We start from the raw sequence: 19,130 nt of genomic DNA, 5'->3' as shown, positions 1-19,130 counted from the left end.
TCCAAACAATTGTGTGATATGATGATCACACCTACAATGAATACCGGCAAATGCAATTGAGGTCACATGTTAAATGCGTGAGTAGCGAGCAACGCCTGTCGCACACACACTTTGCTCTTCCAGCTGTTCCACAATGACGTCACATGGCACATTGGAAAGAGATAGCGTTTGTTCGTCAAGCCATCAAGCGAGAACTTGAATTATAATACAAGGCGGATAAAACATTGCTAGTTGCTAATGGGGTACAATATTTTGACAGCAATTCTTGTTTTATTGGTAGGCAATAGATTTTGAAAGTGACAGTGTTATGCTTTTGGGGGAATAATGACACCTTGTTTTTAATCACTGCATCAAAAAGAAGTTATGAGGTGAGTTTTTTACAAATAAGTTTTTTACGGCCATGTTTTTTTTTCTTTTGGGATATTTGCGACGCAATACAAAGAAACAGAAACGAAATAATATAGTGACGCAAAGGAAGTACCGCAAACGGTTGCGCAAAAAAAGGAAAAATAAAAGTCAGGGGCTTTCCTTCTCGTCGATTGGCGTATTTTTTTCAACAATGTTTTTTTTATTGAAATGTTATGTTTTTTAGAGAAAACGTTTTAATTATAGTGGTCCCTCTTCAATTTTTTTGTTATTGCTTCCATAATTTGTTTGCCGAGAATCGTTTTACTTAAATAGTTCTGTTCGCAGTTTTCACGTGGCGAGCAAAGCAACAAATGCAGGGAAAACAGCAGTAGCGCTCAGCAAACTTTTGTATAAAACTGTAGATCATCTCAAACTTTAAAAAGGATGTGACCCTGTAGCAAGCGTCTGTATTAATAACATGTTCTACAATTTCTTGCCTTATTATTTAAGTAGCCTACACGTCTCATTGGTTTTAGCAACAAACACATAAACTTCTTTGCATTATATTTCAACTTCAGTCAACATTGGTGATGTTTGTTTCCAGACTTTATTTAGAATTTTTCAACAAGAATAAACACTGATGTGGATTTGCACCTTTGAACCTGTCAAGCCGTTATTTCGGAGTTGCGCAGTGAAACCACAATTTTCTACCATCAGCAGTGTGCCCTATTTATGTCCCGCATGTTTGACACCCCTGTGTTAGTCAATCGCTTATATTGATTAAAAACATACTCTACAATCAAACTAAAAAATCTCGATTTTAAAAAACGCAATAAGGCGGGCGTTTAAATCCCAAAGCGCAATTAACTCATTATCGACTGAGGGCTACATGAAACTGCGGTTTGTGCATCAACACATGAAATCCGCTAATATTCGGATGGTCTTGTGAAGTGATTCGAGATGAAACTAAATTATTATTTTACAAGGCGATTCTAAATGTTTACAGCCATTCCCCGAAAAGCGGGGATACCGCGCCACACTTTCACAAACCATTGAAGGATTTGTCTACGACGCAAGGCGAATGCATAGTTCTGGAATGTCGTGTGAAAGGACAACCACCGCCCGTTATCACGTGGAAACGAGAGGGTGACGTAATTGAAGATTGTCCAGACTTTCGTCTCTTGCATAGAGGTATGTAGCATTCGTGAAACCATGTTCAACCAATAGAGGTGGCCCTTGACTGTTTCTATTGTGTGTCAAAGGTGAAGTTGCCACACTTGTGATCGGAGAGGCATTTCCCGAGGACTCTGGACGATTTATCTGTGAGGCAAGCAACTCCGCTGGGACAACTACAACATCTTGCAAACTTGCTGTCCGAGGTTTAAACTATTTTCATTTTTGTTTTACCACACGTTTATTATCCAAAACACAACAACGCACAGAAAAGTAAAATATAGACGAGAGGTTTTACTGAAAAATCTTTTTTAACAATTTGGCACACACTTACTTAGTTAATCGATGGAAGGTAATGGTCCATTAATGTCAGTTGTCATATTTGACTTAGACTGCGGTGCTGTGGTGGGCAAGTACCGAAATGCTAATGGTTACCTGTTAGGTTATGGGTTTACCTTGCAGTTACATGTTGATTCAGACGTAAAGACACATACCGCCATTCGGAACAGGGCTTTAGGGTCCACTTTGACTTACCTTCTTAGTATTCGTTTGTTTTGAACGTCAGTAATTGATTGTCATTTGTTCCTCAAACGACTTCGTTAGTAAACGCGCTGGGGCAACATTTTTGGTGTGGAGTTACTCGTGCATGAAATTGGAGTGACGCAGGTCGCAGACATGTCCTTTTTCGGCAGAAAAACGGCAGGCCGTGCTGATTTGTTCAGGCTGTGCGTGTCAGACAAAATTATCACAGTTTGTGTGCCGCCGCCAGCGCTTGGTGACATGAAGTTGTAGGCATGTGAACATTAAAACTTCTTAAGATGGCATTTAAAGTTGTAACGGTTTTTAAAGCAATGTGAGTCTGGTTCGTTATGTGGAGACAATATTGCATTGACCGCTTATGCAAACTGTGAGGTGTTGAAACTCCTGTTGTTGTTTTTAAGAGGGAATCTATTCAGGTGCATTTGCGCCTCGTTAGTTGCCAATGACGTGGAAGTAATGGCATTGCTAATGGAAAGTGGCACTTATGTAGACCTATGCACAACCTGTGATCCAACGTAAAAGTTTTCGAACGCTGCAGGGTTTCAGACGTATCCGTGCGAAAACAAACGCTTTAATCATGTATCACACAGTTGCAACGACTAACTGTCAGAAGTTTTAGAATTTGACAATTGCTTTTGATACTGCTGTTATATATTGTCGTATGGTTTCCACGTCTCAAAAAAACTTAGATGTGATCGGATATATTTTGAAACCAGTCGCTAAATGCTGTATCGCATTCATGTACGGTCCGATATCCACCTTGTAACTTGGTTGTGGGGCATTTTAGGACAAGATGGTCGGTGTCTTGCTTATCTGCCCCACAGTGAGGGCATTCCGAACTCGTTCTTTCGCCCCAGCGTTGAAGCATGTGGGCAGTGCGAGCGTGTTTTGATCGCAGTCGGTTCGCTGCTACCCAGTTACGTCTATGTGCTAAGTCGAAACCTGGCAGTGGAGTTGTTGGGTCGTCTACTAGCTCTCCTCCAGCGGGCATGTTATTAAACCAATATTGTTTCCATTTTTCAGTCATATCGAAAGTGTTGTCAGTCTCTAAGTTGTAGATTGGATGCCTGGATTTTAGTCTACGTGTTTTTGGTGCTTGTCTTATAATTTTGGTGAGGGGAATTTCCTCGGGAAGTGTTTGAAGATTCTGTATCATCTTCATAGCTGATGCTCTGCGTCGTAAGTGTGGGGGAGGTATTGCACTCATTGTTGGTAGCCATGTAATAGGGGTGGATTTTAGAGTTCCTGATATTATTCGCATTGTTCTGTTCAGTTGGATGTCCAATTTTTTAGTGTGAGTACTACGCTCCCATGTCGAAGCACAGTATTCTGCGGCGCTGTAACACAAAGCTAAGGCAGATGTTCTCAGGACTGATTGACTTGCTCCCCATCTGGTGGCTGCTAGTTTGTTGATCAGTGAGTTTCTAGTTTTTATCTTGTTTGATAGTTTCTCCAAATGTTGTCTATAATTTAAAGTTCTGTCTAATGTTATTCCAAGATACTTCGGATTGGGGTCCGTTGGCAGTTGCTTTCCATCAATTGTAATATTCAGTTGTTGGTTTGCGCGGTGATTGTCCAGATGGAAAAGAGTTGTCACTGTTTTAGTGGTGTTCATTTGTAGATACCATGTCGTGAAGTATTCCTGGAGAGTGGTGAGATCAGCTGTGAGTTGGTTTTGAATCGTTGTTAGACAATTTCCTTGATAAGTTAGTGCCCAGTCATCCGCATAGCCGAATTTAAGACATTTGGTTTTAGGCATGTCTCTGATGTATACGTTGAATAGTGTAGGGGCCAGTACGGAGCCCTGAGGTACCCCGTTTTTTATTTTAAAAGTTTTGCTGGTGTCGGAACCTACACATGTGTAGAAGCGACGAGTACCTGTCATTTTTGATATGATTCGCAGCATGGTTCTGCATTTTATTATTTTTGCTAGTTTTAGTAGAAGACCATCATGCCATACTGTATCGTAGGCAGCTGATAAATCTACGAATATGGCTCCAGTTGTGTTTTTTAGTTCATATCCTGTTTCAATGTGTGATGTTAAAGCAAGGACTTGTTCACTGGTGCAACGATGTTTTCTAAACCCAGATTGTTCAGAGGGTAAGAATGGTTCGACCAGTGGCGTTATTCTGGCAAGTATGATTCTTTCCAGAACTTTGTAGGTGCAGCATAGAAGAGAAATTGGCCTGTAACTGCTTGGATTGGTTGGATCTTTTCCTGGTTTCAAAATTGCTATCACCTTTGCTATTTTCCAATCTTTGGGAAGTTTTCCGGTTTGAATAATGTCTGTCAATGCGGTCCTCAGCCATTGAAGACTGTTATTTCCTAAATGTTTCAGCATTTCAGGGTAAATTCCATCTATTCCAGCAGCTTTGCTCGCTTTTGTTTGCTTTAGCGACTCTTTTAATTCTGACATTAGTATATGTGATGACAGGTTGGAATCTTCCGTGTATGTGCGGTATAGTTGTTGATATTCTTTTCTTACAGATTTTTCAAAAGTGTGGTTTGGTTTATGGTGTCCTCGTTGTTTAATTTCCTTTGCGATTTGGTTTGCACTTATCGGAGCTGCAGTTTTGGGCTTTGATGTTGAATTAAGGTCCAGTTTATGTAGAAGTGCCCATGCTTTACGGCTTGAGTGTTTGAAGTCGAGATTTTCAACTGTACTGATCCATCTGTTTCTCCTGTCTTTATTAAGCGATGATAATAGTTGGTCTGCTGTATTATTGTCATTTGTTTCTTCGTAGGCTTTGAACAAGGCCTCACTTTCTTTTGACCAGCAGGGAACATACTTTTTTCGTCTACCTCTTGGAATGTAGCGTCTTGCACTTTTTAAAACTAGTTTGTGAAATCTGGGTATTGTTTGAGCTGATGGAGGAATATGGATGCATGTCTGGTCCACGGCTTTGGCAAAGTTTTCCCAATTAGCTTGTTCGAAGTTCCATCTGTTTTTTGGAAGGGAGTTGATGATAGGAATTTTTAATCCAACTGTAGTTATTATGGGCCGATGTTGGCTATGTGGAAAGGAGGGCAGAATTTCCGTAGATGCTGGCAATGGATCGAGGTTATCGTTTTTTGATACGAGGCATAGATCTGTTGAATAATCTTTGTTCCATCTTGAGGAATGAAAGGTACCATGGGTTTTGGGGTCGTATAGTAGATGAAGATTCGTGTCATTTATCCATTGTCCTAATTGTTCGCCTGCTTTGTCGTTTTCATTATATCCCCAGTCGGTGTTGTGGCTGTTAAAGTCCCCAATGTAAACAGTGGGGTGAGGAAAGGATGGGAGAGGAGGATTCGGCCATTCTTTGTTTGGTGGTTTGTATAAGTTAACAACCGTTAGTTCTTTGATTTTTACTGCTGATCTGTGAGTGTTGTTGGATGTTAGAACTGATTGCAATTCTGTTACTTCAGAAGGGTTTCTGGCATAAGTGCATATCCCGTATTTGTCATGGCAGACTTTTGAAATAAGAGTGTATCCTGGTATTCGGGTCTTTGATTCCGGTGATGTTGCTGTAGCGTGGGTTTCTTGGAGTAATGCGATGTCGACTCTGTGTTGTTGGAGGATTTTCCCAAGATATTCGCATTTGGGCATTGAACTTCCCTCGATGTTAAGTGAAAGGATCTTTGTCTGGTTACGGAATTCAATGGAGCCTAACTTATTTTTCGAACCTGCTGGGCTCTGTAGGTTGTCAGCAGGAACGCGAACGTTTTTATTCTGGGCCACGTTCGATCCAGCATTTTGTTTCATTTCTTTGTAAAGCATCATAGTAAGTAAGGTAGTAGAGAGACGTGTACCCAGGATGGCGCGTTGCCGTTTGGGTACCGGGTTGGACTCGATCTTAGTGATTGTAAGCCCCTACACCAACGACAAGGTGTCGAGTCCCTTCGTAGGGGGATACTGCTGTTAAACAGCAAACTACGATTTGATGTGTTGTCAATGAGAGGGCAGTGGTGACCATATAAGCTCATGTGATGCCGACAAGTTACATAAAATAAAGCGGAAACGTACCAACTCTAATGTACCATTGATTTAAGTGCAAACCAAGCGCATTCCGGAAGTATGTATAATGCTGGCAGTTGCAGACTATATTGAAAACATGAGGTCGGGCGATTTGACTAAAATTAAAATGCTTTATTCAAAAACAACCTAAAACTAGATGTTTGCTGGAAAGTGATCGAAAATATTTAGGATTCAGACAAATTTCCTAATATTTTGAAAGGTGTAATTATAATTTTCATTACCGCTAGGAGTGGTGGGTTACGTTGTATTAAACATAACTTCTGTATTTTTGCAAGGTGGCGGTTATCATACTGTAAGTACTAAGTCAGCTGCTGCACCTCCACCTTCGATTCTCAACACCCGCCCAACACAAGTTCTGCCTGCACATCAGTACGTAGAATGTGTTTGTATCTTGTATGTTGTTTTACAATTTAATAACTCATAAGTTTCATCCAAGTTCGACAACTTCATCGCACGGCAACGCCACCACCACCACCACCACTTCAGATTGTGGGATAATTTCATCTGAACGACCGATATTGGTTTCAAAGTTAAATATCATCCCTAAAAATCCACGCATTTTTGTCGTCGAAAATTCATGTCCAACAATTTCAAGTACGCATGACTCCAACGCTGATGTACCTACACCACAATCTGTAGCTTCAACTGGCAACAATAATTTTCCCCGAGAACCTGTGGTAGTTTTGTCGCCTAGGTAAGATTGCATAAACACTATCATCAAGACGCTTTTAAATCAAATATGTTGCAAGGTCAAACGTTTATTGTTTGTTACATAAAATTTCTGTCAAAACTCACACGGTATTTCATGAACATTTTCATGAGACATAATCATGTTTCACCCAGCCCTTCGCCAACACCCCGTTACGAGTCACCTACGTTACCTACCATCACACCACCAATGACCACCGCTTTCATCAAAAATGTTGAGTAGGTTTCAACTATATTCAAGTACATCCAGGTCCATATGGTGATTTGTTGTTGTTTGTTAGTCACAATGCAGACGAAAATCACAACTTCAAAGCGGAAAAGGACAGACTTGTAGATGAAGTTGCCAGGAACATTTCATCGCCACCAACACGGCAAATAAAACAGGTAAGGTTTCACTTTCCATTCGTCGTTTTTAAACTTGTTTAACAAGCTTATGTGGTTCGACTATTGTAGAAAAACAGTTCAAGTCGCGAACTTGCTTTCATAGAACGAGATATTGCACAAAGGTTGTCTTTGTCAGCGTCACCCCCCTTACCATCACCAGAACAGGTTGATAAATAATCACACGTAAAGTTCCTTCTATTTCCCTCCTTCTATTAGGAAAACAAAGTCCAGGGTGATTACATTCTTTATTCTCCAACCTTGGCAGCCGTACTTGAAATCGAACCCCAGGTATTTGAGGTTCACATGCGTTTTCACCACAAACCTAACCAATGTGCCATTTCTTTGTCACTTAACGAATCACTGCACAACTGTATTCACCTCATTTAAAATCAGAGCGTTCTTTTGCCAACGCATTAAAATACATTGTTCTTTGTGGGTCGCCAAGCTTTATTTGCAAAGGCTGCAATGAATTAAAGTAAACATATCACGCTTCCTTTCCCAACTCGACGCTTTACTTACTTCACTTCTCTTGTCTTCTTTTGTTTTTTACTTTTTTGTGGTAACTGTGTTGATAAGTGGTGTGTGTTTGTGCATCGCGTGGACTTTTTCTTACATTTGCAGTGACGTTTTTTCAGGAATATAAAGTTTCTAACTTTGAACAACGTTTAATGAACGAAATAGAATATAGATTGGAACGCACACCTCCAGTAAATGAAGACCCGGATGATGCGATTTTCGATGAAGTTTCGGTGGCTGATCAAGTACGTAAAAAAATAGTCGTAGTTTTAACTTTCCTTTCTTCCGTTTCATTTGACACAAACCTACATTTTACTCAGGCATCTCCTACATTCATAACAAGATTGAAGAATTTTAAAGCGTTGGACTGCACATCAGCAAAATTTACGTGCCAGGTGTCAGCGAAACCCACAGCCAAGGTACATTTTGTTTACATTTATTTTATACGTATAAAATCAATAATATTCGTCAACACTTTGATACGTTTAGGTTTTTTGGTTTAAAGACGGAAAGCAAATTTCAAAACGTTCACAACATTACGTCCAAAAAGTCGCCGGAGGTGGACACCATGAACTTCTTATCGCTCATCTTTGCCTTGAAGACGATGGAAATTATACAGCTTTAGCCATTAACCCGCAGGTAATTTTTAAACGTTGCTGCTTGTGCAATTCAGGTTTAGTTTATTGACTATCCTTTGTTGTTGTAACTGGTGATGTTACGAATACAATATTTGGTTTGTCGAACCCGAATCAGCCATTTTTACTATGGTTAAGCATTTCCAGGCGAATATATTTATGCTATATTCTGCATTTCGTTAGTAACCCAGTAAAAACTTATATCAAATCGCAATTCCATGTTTGTTGGAACCAATGCACTTCCTGTCACCGAAACAAGTAGTTTTTTAAATCCCGGAAAACACTATGGGGGCTCGAATATACAGCTTGAAATATTGTAATTTCATTGAACGGTATAAGCGCAAAATAATTAGAAGTGTATGGTGTAAGTAAAATAGATTAATAGAACACTGAGGAAGTCTTAAAACTCGACGTCACAAGGCTACTTCTGATTTGGCATTATGCTCTTCGTGTGCCTAAAGACGATGAAGTATTTTTTCACGTCGAAGTTGGAAATCTTTGATCGTCATAAAAGAACACTTGGATTTTTGTTTTTTAGGGTCGCACCAGTAGCACAGGCAGATTGGCCATGATCAGTGAAAAACACACACCGATTGAAAGAAACTCAACTCCTATCAACACCGCTGGGCGTTCGAGGTATGTTTGTTTCCACCCCTGTTGTTTGTCTTTGTTTCGCATCATTAATATACGGTTGTGTGTGTTTTGCATGTAACTTAGCTCACCACGTAGATCATTAAGTCCACGCATGTTATCACCACCACGTTCTGTTTCACCCTCGGCCTCGCCCGATTCTGTTTTCAAGTAAGTCATCGTCATTTACTATTTCTAACGACGCGAGCATTTCCTTACAAAACTCTTAAAAATTGCATGTTCTCAAAGAATGCCCGACAAAGGCGAACTCGCTGCTGACGAAGAGAGTCCAGTGGAGAAATATTATCGGCCAACATTTATTCAGAAGCCTCATGCCGACACAAAAGTTGATGAGGGAAAATTAGTTCGATTCGACGTCAAGGTAATGTAGAACATTTGTTGTCCAAGTTGTTTGCTCAGAACATTCTGATAAGTGACATTTTGTAATTTTCCAATACAAACTCTTGGAAATATTGGCGGAAAAAATCACATTGTTTTTTCGCAATGATAATGGCAATAACCGATACTTTTAATAAATACCAACGAAGGTCTTTTGACGTGGTGGCCATTGAATTTGTCTTCACTAATAACATATTTTCAACATTTATCGCACTAAGGTCACTGGATTACCAACTCCTGATATTGAATGGCTCATAAACGGTTTGCCCGTACGGCAAGATTCACTTCACAAAGTTCTAGTGCGCGAAAACAACGTTCATAGTCTGTTGTTGGAAAGAGCATCGCCAATGGATGAAGGGCAATACACCATCGTAGCTAGAAACAAAGCAGGGTCCGCCAGCGCCCATGTCCAGCTTCATGTTACACGTATGGCATTCGAATTACGAGAAGATTGTGATAAAAAAATGTTTATTACGCTTTTGTTCATGTAGCAAGGGAGTACATGACAGCACCAGCGTTCGTGCAACGTTTATCTGCCCAAACTGTTGCCGACGGCGACCCAGTGCGTCTTGAGGCTCGTGTCGTTGGAACTCCTAAGCCTGTTATCTCGTGGAAGAAAGGATCTGATCAAGTTTTAACAGATGGCAGGCATCAGTAAGATTTGCTTTTGTTGCAAGTTTTTCGCCACTCATGTTTAATGCAACTATAAAAGGGAATTCGTTAGCATATTGGCTTCAAAGCCGTGATCTAATTTTTAGGGGTCGTTTAACAATGTCTTAAATTCAAGGGTTTTTATTTAAGATTATATCAAGACGAATCGGGTTACGTCTGTCTTCAAATAACGCGAACTGCTATGAAAGATGCGGCATGGTACACATGCAGTGCTACAAACAAAGCTGGAATTTCAAGTTGCAACTGCAAATTGGATGTTTACAGTAAGTTATTTTTCATTTTTTTTATTTGTTTCATGGATGCTGCTGCTAAAAATACAAGAGATAAATGAGACACTTTTTTTTATTCTTTTTATGTGTCAAAATTAAAGTTTTTCGTCTTTAGGCCCCACTTCTGACATCCCATCCAACAGGAGGAGAATTCGCACACCACACAGATATGCCAACTTGGCTAAAGTTGCTGGAGTCGATATGAGAGAAGCTTTGACACCCGACGCACAAGCCAATCATTGCTTGCCAGAGTCGGAAGAACTGTAGAATTCTATTTTATGTTGTGCCCCATAAACTTTACGCAATGATATCACTGCTTTGATTAGCGCATGTTTTCTCAATCGTTTCGTGTAAAAATCCATGATAATTTGCATGTTACAAAATGGAATGTTTTATAACAATAAATTCTTTTGCATATCGTGTGCAAGAATCTATATTTTTGCAAGAATGCTTAGTTTTTCTAACAGTTTCATCTGCCAAAGCAAATTGCACAAAGTTTGTTGCTTTTAGGAAACTGTTTTTTTTTTTTGCGAAAGCACATTTTCCGACTTTTGGCATCGCCCGATTACATCCTAGAACATCACATAAATTCCTGAACAACTAGGGGACAGATTATCATGGGTACAAGTTTATTACAATTTACCAAATGGCTGAATTTTTGCATAGTACAAGGTAATATGATACACATGGCTCATACTGAAAGTACCAAGCATACGAACATTGGTCTTCACTTGATACATCTAAACTACGTAAACACACAATTGGCACGGGATGTAATTGTTATTGTTGTTACTGATGTTGAGTTTTTTATTGTCTTGTCCAAGTGACGACTTCGTGTTGGAGTTAGTGGGTGGTTTTACTTTTACGTCGCCACGATTAAACCTCCGGCTGAGGCGCGAAACTAAACCTGATTTCAACTTAGGGCCATTGGATTGATTGCTTGATGTTCTACTGCGCACACTACCCACACTTAAACGCTTGCTGATGTCGGCGATTTTTTGTGATTGTCTTATCTTTGTCACAGGATTTGGAGGATCGTCAACAGTGGTAATAGTTACAGATGGCTGTTTGGATTTGGCACTAAACGATTTAAAAAGTGGCTTCCTCTTTTTTGGTGTTCTGTCTCCGGAGCACGTGGTGTCTTCAGACTCATTCGAGTCATTGGCATTTTTTTGTCTTTTGTTTAACCGAGTTTTGGTTGAAAATCGTCCTATCTGCGACAACAGTTTTCCACCTATTCCCTTCTTTGGGGTTGATTTCTGTGTTTCTTTCAGCTTTCGTGGCATAGACTCAGTGGAAGAGGCAATGTGTTCATCCAATGTTGATGTTGAGCCAGCCTTTATCACACCTTGACCCTGCAATTGGTTTTTCCTCAAAGTCGAAACTTTTTGTGTCACGTAACTCACGACTGGCGTAACGAGTTCGTCCTTGTCCTGGGAAAAAGCCTCTTCGGTTTCTGTGGGTTTGTTTTCTTTTTGTTTCGCAGCAGGACTACAGTTTAGAATTGAAACTGTATGTCGTCTGTTTTGGTAGTGGTCTCCGCTGTTTGTAGGGTTAATATCGGGTAAACTTGCTGTGGCATTTGGTTCTTCTTCAAGGGGAGACATAGATACTGAACCCTGGTTATACGAAGACTGGAGGGGTATGCCGCTTATTCTTGAACGCCGGAAAGAAAGGACACTTCGTTCTGGTCAAATACATTATAGGAGGTCTCAATTTAAATCATCACGATGAATATGATAAACAAAATCTAACAAACTTACAGATTGTTTATTACCAATCTGTCTGTTAGTAAAATAAAATAGAGATAAAGGCAATGCTCACTTTGGAAAAAAAACCTTTACTAGCAATATATAGAATGGATAAGTCAACATGTTACTGCTTATATGGAAAGTTAACCTAGGCCAGAACACAAAGAAATTGAAACGTGACCTGTGGATTATATGCAAAAGTCAAAGGGCATTAAAATCTAGAACAGGTTTAAAGCCTCTTTATGGATATTCGCAATATACCACACTTATAATAGCATTAGTAAATCTTATTAAGTTGCAAATTTTAAGCCACCTTTGTTAAAACAAGTAGATATTGCAGTTAGTTTCTCAGTATTCAAACATGTCTTCAAGTAACAATTGAATGAAAGAAAAGTTAGAGCCATGCATCATGCAACAAAGAATTTTCTTCTCATCTGTAGACTTTGGGCCTAACTTGAAATGCCATGCAGGATCACATGCTTCGTGACAAGTCTGAACATATATTATGTTACTTTAAACTTCAAAGTTATTAAATGAGAGATTGTATAGAAAATTCTTGAAGTTTTCAGCAGTTGCCACTGTTACATTATAACTCCAGGGACATGCAAACATTAATTTTCAGGACAAAAGCAAACCTTTTGTAAGAATCCTCTTCATCTGAGGAATCTGATTTCGTCAACACAAGTAAATGAAACAAAGGTAAATCAAAACCAAATAAAACTAATTGGAATGATCAGTTGATCATAATAGTGATATGAACTTACCATGATTAAGTCTTGCTATGGTAGACGCAGGTCTTCTATTCACTAAAACAATTTTGTTGAAGCAAAAAATTATGTATGTTGGATAAAATTAAGATTTCTAATTTAATTCAAAAATGTTGTACAAAACATTCCATGGTTTCTTTGTTGCTGTGATTTCCTTCCATAACTTTTTTTTAATGTACTAACAAGAAAGCTATGGTTATAACAGCTTAGGAATTTTGTTTTCTTGTTTCAAATTTTACAAGTTTTTGAAGGTAGTAATGTGGCATTTAAGTAACACAGCTTAAATTCATGTAAAAAGATGTCATTCAAAAATGATTGGACTATGTCTAGTATTTTGAAAATGTTGAGGGGGGTTTGTAAGAAAAAGAATACCGCTGTAATATATTTTTGATGCTTTTCTGCATACCTTTATGTGAAGAATCCTGAACATTTTCACTAACATGTGCTTTCTCCATTCCTTGCAACTAAAACAAACACAAATTTAAAAATTCAGTGAAAACCGTAAAAATTCAGAGAATAAATCATAAAAATGACTGTGTGCATATAATCATCAAGCAAACCTATAGCTTAAATTCCAGTGATTGGGCATGATTTTACCATTATTGTGATCAGACATGGGGTTGAATACACGCTACAAGTATTCAAATACTTAACGAATACCTCCATGACTGTATTCGAATTCATGAATACTTTGGTAATTTTTGAGTGACAGCAATTCAAATAGTATTCGAATAAAACGAGTCAAATATTTGTATTCATGAATAGTTGACCAAAATACATCGACATGTAATTCGAATACTATTCGAATAAACCCAAGCATGTATTTGTATTCACGAGTACTTACGCACTTTTTAAAGTCCGGCAATTCGAATTGTATTTGAATAATGCGAGTCAAGTTTTTGTATTCACAAATTGTTTGTAATGTTTTAGTGCCATCAATTTGAATTGTATTCGAATCAAACATGTCCAGTATTTGTATTCATGAATAGTTGACCAAAAAACAACAACGTGTAATTCGAACACTATTCTAATAAACCCAAGAATGTATTCGTATTCATGAATACTTGCATGCTTTTTGAGATGTAGCAATTCGATTTAATAGTTTCAGTTATTTATATTCACGAATTGTTCAACTGTTGTAAGTTCGAATGCACTGATTCGGGTATTTGTAATTGCGGAAAAAAAAAACGGCACGAAACTAAATGAGTAAAAAGTCACGTTTGGGTTTATGAATTGCAAATTAATTTTAAAAATTTTAAACCAACAAGCTTTGTTTTGCCAGATTAGCTTGACTGATTTAAATCTCCATCATATAAATTTCTCCAAATTTACATATGTTTGCTTACAAACCATGCTTCACCTGTCATCTGCTGCAAACAACCTAATGTTGCAAGCTTTGTAACACAATTGCATTAATGCAACTTCATAATCAAAGTTCTCTGTGTCATTGTTTCAGAACATAAACAAAAACTTGTCAAATCAGGTCACATTCACTGCCAAATCGAATTGTATTCGAATCGTTTTGGCAAAAAATATGTAGCAACACATTCTCGACTACTCCTAGTTTAAAAGTTATCGACAATTCGAATTGTATTCGTAAAAATGTAGTTATGTATTCGATCTAACAAATCTTATGTTGCCAAAGGCTGACAACAATTTGAATTGTATTCGTAAAAATGTAGTCATGTATTCGATTTCACGAATTGTTACGTTGCCGAAGGCCGACAACAATTCGAATTGTATTCTTAAAAAATTATGGTGTATTCGAATTTGCAAATTCTTAGGTTGGCAAGGACCTACAACAATTTGAATTGTATTCGAATGAATTTACTCAAGATTTTGTATTCGCGAATTGTTTTTTCAAAAGTTAACATCAACCATTTGAATTGTATTCAGGCACTGCCGAACCAATCATTCGAATACAGCATGACGCCGACAAAACCTGTATTCGAATGCATTAGAATAAAAATGACGAATTGCCCCATGTCTGATTGTGATTACATTACACAAAAAAAGTGAAACTAATCACACCTTTAATTGAAAAATTGCTACAGATTTGAACAGGTTTTCAGTAAAACCACTTACTTTTTCACGAAGGTCAGCGGTGTTTTTCTTTAAGTACTGCAATTCTTCATCATTTACACCTACAATATTTTGTGATTAGAACATTTTTACATTTTTTTTAATGGTAATTCAGTTATCCACCTGTTGACTTGACGTCTTCTTGGTCAAGCTCCAACATATATTCATCACCTATTTTTCCTAAATTTCCCATAGAAACAAATTCTCCTAAAAAGGTAATAACACAGTTTCACTTTAAGTTCACTGATATTTGTACCATCAGTTCAGTGGTTGGGCCAACTGCTCAAATAAATGACATCAATATGAATTTCATTTTAAATTTAATATCATTATGAAATTTGTAACAAGAGATTATTTACGCTTAATTATATTGTACCTGAAGTGGGCAGAAAGTATTTTGAAGATGGTCTTTTTGTGAATGACCAACTTCGCCTCTTGTTAGATTTCTTTCTTAGTGGGCTTGCCAATCGTGATTGACTTGTGCTAATTAATCTACAAATCAAAGAAAAATGAATATTTCCATCTAATGATAACAACCAAATCTTGAATACTTTTTTTTCTGAAAAAGCATTAAGGTGGTGCTGTCTTAAACATGCTGTTTTTTTTTCACAGACTCAAAGGGGATTTATAAAATAATTGAGCTGTAGGATTTTTTGCAGTAAAGCATTCATAAAGTTATAATAAAAACTAGAAAGGTGGTATTCTGATATACCTCTATTTTATATATTTTACACGATATTTACCAATTGACTATAAACATCATTTGATCTACATATATGATTGTTTTTGCAAACAAAAACAAATGGGTCCCCACACGCGTGTTTGTGTGGATTTACAGAAAACAAATGTTGCGGTTATTTTTAGATTCTTGAGGACAAATTAATTATTAGAAAGCATTACCCCAACTTTAAAAACGATTTGTCCATATTCTTTTTGCATCATTATTGTCATTTAAATTAATTGTTCTTCAGAAGCCTATCGCGGTGTAGTTGCCGAATGGCCATTTAAAGATCTTTTGACACGGTGTTTAACAGCACGCAGTCCTTAGTGATTAACATTAATGTTTTTCCCAATCTATATTTATCTTACGTATTGTTTCTGGAGTATATGCATAAAAATTAAAGATGCTATGTTGTGACAAAAAATCATTCTCAACTGTGTTCTGCATTTCCTACAAGCTGACCTTCAGTCGTCATAAGGCGGCCAACTTGTCAATGACCGTTTAACGACTTTTTATTTCATCTTTGGAAAACATGTAGTTTTTTACCTTCATATTAATCAACAGCGTTTGCCTGAAATGTACAATACCGAAATGTCGTTTTAATCACTTCTAAGATACAAAACCTTCACTAAAACTGAACATATGCATGCTAACTTAATAAAACCACATAGCATTACTGCGCTGATGTCCATATATATAAAAGGCTGCCTCGTAAAATGCCTGTCCATGCGTCAAGCAGCTATCTCCCGCTATGCATTAAATCGCCACAGTTTTAAACCAGTGGATTACTCCCTTGGGCTTTCCAGATCAAATATGGATAAATATCTAACATCTGTCCAAATTTAAAAACATTTGAAGCACTCTTTCTTGACCAAATGCATATAACAAACCAGCGTTGGACAGAAAAAAGAAAAAAAATATGGACAAAAGCAATATGTGTCTCCTTCATGGAAAAAACAAACAAACAACTCACAAAGATATTTTACTGTTTTTTCATTGGGTTGTGTTTTCAGAATGTATAGGCATAGTAAGTACAGTAAACATTTACAGGCAAAAAAACGTTACCTCCGAATTGGATCGCCTACAGATGATTTTGTAGGAAAGGCCTCTTGCAGAGCAGACCATTCAGTTAAACTTGGATTGCCATTCACTGCACAAAAAACAACTTTGCATCAATAAAAAGTAACTATAAATACATGCAATTTTAAAACTACCATTAGGAGCTTCAATTTTCAGGTCTAGGTTTTCTTTGCCATCTGAAAAGTAAGAAAGAAGTGTATAAACAAAAATAAACAACCAACCCATAATATTTACCTATCATCACACAGGGCATTGATTTGTAAAAGTCCTTCACCATCTTGTTTTGCTGAACAAAGCCTGTAAAATTTAAATAATTTATTTTTCTATATTTACACACAAACTAAAATGCACCTTTTTCAAGTTGGCCACTGGAATCATCAATTCGTTCCATAGATTTACTGCGTCTAAATGTGAATTGTTAATTGAGGAAATTAGTTTTCATAAAACTTCAATTACTTTATGCACAACAAAAGCTTACTGCAGAGTATATTCAAGGGGTGAATTTTACATACTTTGAGAGTAAGCATTGACAAGATAATTTAGCCAAGGTAAGCCTACTAATATGCTGAAGACACAAGCAACAAACAAGATAATAAAGTTTGACAAATTTGGCCTACGAGGAAAACTTTAGACAAGTTGTACATAACCTGAATGTAGTGTTCTTAAACAGGAATGATAAAACAATAAGTGACTGTGTTTTTCTTTTATATTGTTATTTGTTTATTGTATTTCTGCAGTAATAAGGGTGAATGTTGCATATTGTAGATTCTTTTGACCACTGAGCCCTGTTTGCTTACCTTCCAAGCTAAACAGCACACAGCCAAGGCAACCTGTTTTGTTAAAACAAACTGTTCCAAAAACCAACCATGAGTTCTAGAAATACTCTTGGCTGCTACAGTAAACTTTTCAGTATACCTTTTTGGGGTTTATTTGTAATTTAAATCAAAGATCTACAGGGTAATAAGTATTTTTACCTGTAATCACCATGCCATGATAATTTCCTTGCAGCTGCCTTTTCCCATCGACTCATTTTTTTCTTAAAACTTTCCTTGCTATGAATTTCGTCAGATCCACTAAATATGAGGAATAAAACTATTGGATTCACTCTGTTGATGATTTCCAAATAATAAACAAACCTTGCTTTAATGGAGTCATTTGTTTTGGAATTGTCATCACTTATGGATGTGGTAGTTTTATGCATATTTGATGGCAATGTGCGCACAACATTTTCAGTGCTTGTCATTGAGGCACGTGAAGGTGCTACAGCATAAAAAAATGAAATAAATATAAATAATGTTGTTAGAGACAGTACTTGTACCTCTGCTTGTTCTATTGGTTGCTTGCCACTGCAACATTTTCTGACTAAAATCGTTGTCAATGTTATTCAGAAGTGTATCCAATGTCACACTTGCACTTTTAAGATGAACTGCAGAACCCTAAATCACAGCACAATTTGTTACCAGCCACCAAAGACATATCAGTTGGAAGATAGGAGAAACATTTACCTGAGTATGTTGGCTTTTAATTGAGGATACAATTTGTCTTTTTGTATTGGAATTGTCAACTTTTGTTACAGGTGCTCTCCAAAATTTCCAACGACCCTTGGATGATAGCTCAAGGTCATCACGAGAATATGGCCTGCGTCTAAAAACAAAAAAAAGTTGTAATACATTTTTACTACACTCTATATTTGTTATTCAGATTTAATGTACAAGTTGGAGTAAATCTCATAGCCTTCTTACAAGCTGGAGTTAATCTTAAATTTAACATAAGCTGCCCAGCCAGTTGCAGCCAGTTGCAGCCACTACATTAAAGCAAATCACAGGATTAAGTGTTGCGGACTAGTAAACTATTACTTTTTGTTCTAGTTAGAACTGTTTGTAATAAAAAAGCTTTTAGCATGATAATGCAAAGTATCCAACCACAAATTCCTTTAATACCCTTTATGGAGCAAGATGCCATAGAAATAATTGTATCTCTTCTGGTCACCATAGCTAGTAGGTGCTAAATAGTATGTCAAAGTTAAATAAACAGAAAGAAAGCATATTTCTTACTTATTTTTCTTTAAACTGACATTGGAATATATGACAGGTCTATCAGATGGAATGGTTCCAAATCCATTTGATGAAAGTGGGTTAGTGTCACCAAGGGAAACTGTCGATGTACCTAAGTTATATTATTTGTTTAGGTAAATTAGTGTAGAGATTTACATCATATATTTTGGAAGGGTGTCATATAGTTCTGATCAAATGAAAAGATTTCAAAATATTGATTTATATGTCCTTTAATTTCATCAATATTGCTGTTTCCAAAGTTACCTACTTAGTAGGGGACCAGGCAAACTTAAGTTAAATGTTAGTGCAAATTAGTACACTATCTCGTTTAAAACACTTTACAATAAATACAATGAAAAATTCCCATAAATTAGGCTACC

The 19,130-nt window shown here is 37.2% G+C and overlaps 3 protein-coding genes across 7 annotated transcripts in view; 1 reads left to right on the top strand and 2 right to left on the bottom strand.

Annotated features, from left to right (window-relative positions):
• The first annotated feature begins 222 nt into the window (after window positions 1-222).
• On the top strand, window positions 223-10,717 carry LOC145217591 (palladin-like). 5 transcript variants are annotated; one of them, XM_080084872.1, is made up of 18 exons: window positions 223-368; window positions 1,355-1,539; window positions 1,611-1,727; window positions 6,358-6,451; window positions 6,519-6,776; window positions 6,926-7,009; window positions 7,072-7,174; window positions 7,391-7,462; window positions 7,810-7,935; window positions 8,011-8,109; window positions 8,180-8,329; window positions 8,864-8,961; window positions 9,043-9,126; window positions 9,205-9,337; window positions 9,573-9,780; window positions 9,846-10,008; window positions 10,156-10,289; window positions 10,411-10,717. In XM_080084872.1, the coding sequence occupies exons 1-18, from the start codon at window positions 364-366 to the stop codon at window positions 10,560-10,562; spliced, it is 2,265 nt and encodes a 754-aa protein (XP_079940998.1). In that variant the 5' UTR covers window positions 223-363; the 3' UTR covers window positions 10,563-10,717. The 5 variants fall into 5 exon arrangements, with proteins under 5 accessions (XP_079940998.1, XP_079940997.1, XP_079940999.1 ...); XM_080084871.1 differs by lacking the exon at window positions 7,391-7,462 and adding an exon at window positions 7,244-7,339; XM_080084873.1 differs by lacking the exons at window positions 7,391-7,462; window positions 9,043-9,126 and adding an exon at window positions 7,244-7,339.
• Window positions 2,716-5,949, bottom strand: LOC145217590 (uncharacterized). Its single transcript, XM_080084870.1, has one exon. The coding sequence runs from the start codon at window positions 5,825-5,827 to the stop codon at window positions 2,747-2,749; it is 3,081 nt and encodes a 1,026-aa protein (XP_079940996.1). The 5' UTR covers window positions 5,828-5,949; the 3' UTR covers window positions 2,716-2,746.
• Window positions 10,718-10,907: 190 nt separating the features above from the next.
• The window catches only part of LOC145217589 (uncharacterized), a gene marked incomplete in the record, with an annotated part of 11,117 nt that continues 2,894 nt past the window's right edge, over window positions 10,908-19,130 (bottom strand). The window contains 15 exon segments of the mRNA XM_080084869.1: window positions 10,908-11,982; window positions 12,811-12,852; window positions 13,220-13,277; window positions 14,899-14,957; window positions 15,019-15,102; window positions 15,272-15,387; window positions 16,682-16,766; window positions 16,831-16,872; window positions 16,931-16,993; window positions 17,048-17,100; window positions 17,671-17,769; window positions 17,833-17,956; window positions 18,015-18,132; window positions 18,202-18,340; window positions 18,751-18,862. Coding sequence (XP_079940995.1) covers window positions 11,036-11,982; window positions 12,811-12,852; window positions 13,220-13,277; window positions 14,899-14,957; window positions 15,019-15,102; window positions 15,272-15,387; window positions 16,682-16,766; window positions 16,831-16,872; window positions 16,931-16,993; window positions 17,048-17,100; window positions 17,671-17,769; window positions 17,833-17,956; window positions 18,015-18,132; window positions 18,202-18,340; window positions 18,751-18,862 — 2,141 coding nt within the window.

The sequence above is a fragment of the Phallusia mammillata genome, chromosome 3, assembly GCF_965637545.1.
Source record: "Phallusia mammillata chromosome 3, kaPhaMamm4.hap1.1, whole genome shotgun sequence".
Lineage (NCBI taxonomy): Eukaryota > Metazoa > Chordata > Ascidiacea > Phlebobranchia > Ascidiidae > Phallusia > Phallusia mammillata.
The sequence above is the reverse complement of the archived record's forward strand: the minus strand, read 5'-3'. Positions and strand labels throughout refer to the sequence as shown.

What these genes read in the sequence shown, in the direction of transcription:
- LOC145217591 (XM_080084871.1), top strand. An exon ending in TTGCAAACTTGCTGTCCGAG is followed by an intron (nt 1,728 to 6,357) that starts GTTTAAACTATT and finishes TATTTTTGCAAG; the next exon opens with GTGGCGGTTATCATACTGTA. An exon ending in AAGTTTCGGTGGCTGATCAA is followed by an intron (nt 7,936 to 8,010) that starts GTACGTAAAAAA and finishes CATTTTACTCAG; the next exon opens with GCATCTCCTACATTCATAAC.
- LOC145217590 (XM_080084870.1), bottom strand. Translation starts at nt 5,827, where the DNA reads ATGATGCTTTACAAAGAAATGAAACAAAATGCTGGATCGAACGTGGCC.